Here is a 2,500-nt window from a genome sequence, read left to right on the forward strand (position 1 = left end):
TAATTTGCTTGGTATAAACCACGGTTTCATTTTATATGCATTATAAAGTAGTACAAATTCGGGGAAAAACCAAAGTTTCAAATTCAATATAGGACAACTTAGTATTTCTTCATTCATTCCCATCCAATCAAAAAATATTTTTTTTTGATGGGGGGAATTGATTTCTTGATCCTGAGGAATCGAAAAAAAAAAAAAATCTTTTTTATCAATTTTATCAATTATTTGAAAATTATTAGTCCCGGTTTTAGTATTTTTATTCTGGTGGGTATCGATCTTGATCCAGGCCTCAATATCAATTTTCTTTTTAAAACAAAAATGGAGAATTTTCCAATCAAAATATTTTCGATCCGGATTTTTTTCCATATACATAATATCACTTTTTCCTAAATAATTTTTGATAGGGATATCCCCTAGTATATCAAAAAATTTGCCCTTATGTTTATGTGTGTTGTAATTATAAAAACTCTCTCGATTCTTATTTACTTGGAATGGTGATCCATAAATATATGGGTCCCTCTTATTTTCATAATTAATAGATCTATAAGATAAAAGATTATATCTATAGTATTTTTGAAAATTCTCATTTTGATTTGGTAATGAATATACTTCGTAATCGTTTTGTTTTTTGTAATGAATTAATAGGTCTTTTTCATATGAATTCTCTTTGTTTAAATCTTGATTTTGAATTGTACGACATTTATTGATTCTATTTTTCCATTTTGCTGCTATTAATCTAGACCATCTAATCTGAGATAAATGGTATTGATAATGACCTCTTAACCAGTTTTTCCATTGATTTATTCCAGAATTCCGAAGTTTCTTATGTCTTAATTCATAATGAATTATTCCTTGTTTTCCAAAATAATCTTTTATTGAAGTCTTAAGAAAAAAAGACGTTCCGTGATATTGAAGAATAGATCTTAACTTATACAAGTTAAGAACTTGTGTTTGTGATATTTTGTAAAATACATATGCTTGTGACAAGGAGGATAAGTCAAAAAAATTCTGTGAATTCTTATTACTAATATTATAAAGTGACTTTTTTATAGTCGAAATAAAATTCATTTTATTTTGATTTGTTTTATTAATTCTTTTTTTATTTTTTTTATTATTGTAAATGGATTTATCAATCATTTTTTTTGTTGATTCAACAAAAAGTTGTATATTAATTCTGGGAATATTAATAATAGATAGAAGGATATCTGCGTATATCCTTTCAGTGAAAAATTTTATAAAATAATGTAATTTACGGATTAATCGAGTATTTCTTCTTTTTAATATTTGCCAATTTGGTGATTCCAATCTTTTAGCATTATAACTTGTTTTATTAGGACTATCATTTATTTCTGGAGTCACTTTTTTTTTATTTTTTGTAATTCTTTTTATTTGATTTCTGATTGTGCTTGTTCTATCAGTCAGATCTTTCATTTTTTTTTCTGTCAGTAAAAAATTTGTCCAATATGTAGATTGAATTCGACTAAAGGATTTATGAATTATATGATTGCGGGTTATAGAATCTTTTTCTTTTTTTTTTTTAGTTTCGCTTGATTTATATATTTCTCTCAATCTAAATAATAGAATTGGATTTACTTTTGAGAGTTCTTTTTTTATTTTTTTTAAAAACGGAATGCCCTTGATAATCCATTTTTTTGTTTTTTTTGAGATATTTAGAAATTTTGTTCTTTCTTTTAAAACTTTTAGAAATATAAAATACTTTTTTTTCAATTTTCCAATTTTTTTTTCGAGTTTCTTAAAAATGGGTTCAAAAAAGGAAGGCCGTTTTTGGGGAGAACCAAAAGGAAGTTCAGCTTCCATTCCCCAAACCGTTAAAAAAAAAAAATCATCTTTTTGTCCTTTCTTTTTGATTCGATCTATATGAGAGGACCGTGGCTTAGATCTGTGCCAGGGTTTCAGACAGAAAGGAAATAGCATCTTTATTTGAATACCGTCTATTAACCAATTTTTCGGAAATTCTGTTTCTGATAATTGAACACCATTATAGGTGCATTTAACATGCATTTCTTTATTCCATTCATTTAAATCCTCAGACCACTCAGGAAATTGTAATAATAGCATACGGCCAATATTTTTAGCTATTATCAATGACGGTAATATAATATATTTTCTAAGAATCGATTGAGTTATTAACATGGAACCTCTTATTACTTGAGCAAATGGAATGGTATCCCAGGCTTCTGCTACTTCTATCCGCGCTTTCTCTTTTCTTTTGTTCTCTTCTTTTTTGTCCTTTTCCTTTTTTTCCCTTTCTTTTATTTCTTCTTCTGTATAATCTGAAATTTTGAATTCTGCTCCCTTTCCTATACAATTTCTAAAAATGAGTTTTATCAGTTCGGAGATATCAAAAAAAAAAGGGTGTGATTTGTCTATTCTGTCCAAAAAAAGCGGAGAATGTGCATTTGCTTGAAAAAGTTCCCAAATAACTGTTTTACATCTTTGGGCTCGCATTGAACCTTTGATTATGTCTCGACGAAAATCAGAT

At 27.2% G+C, this 2,500-nt stretch overlaps 1 protein-coding gene across 1 annotated transcript in view; it reads right to left on the reverse strand. All coding sequences in view use genetic code 11, as the record gives it.

Moving 5' to 3' along the window:
• Positions 1-2,500, reverse strand: part of ycf1 — a 5,622-nt gene that overhangs the window by 1,041 nt on the left and 2,081 nt on the right. The window contains exon 1 of the mRNA in view: positions 1-2,500. This exon is cut by the window's left edge and continues 1,041 nt beyond it; it is cut by the window's right edge and continues 2,081 nt beyond it. Coding sequence (YP_007317307.1) covers positions 1-2,500 — 2,500 coding nt within the window.

Source organism: Camellia sinensis, chloroplast (genome assembly GCF_055761805.1).
Source record: "Camellia sinensis chloroplast, complete genome".
Taxonomy (NCBI): domain Eukaryota; kingdom Viridiplantae; phylum Streptophyta; class Magnoliopsida; order Ericales; family Theaceae; genus Camellia; species Camellia sinensis.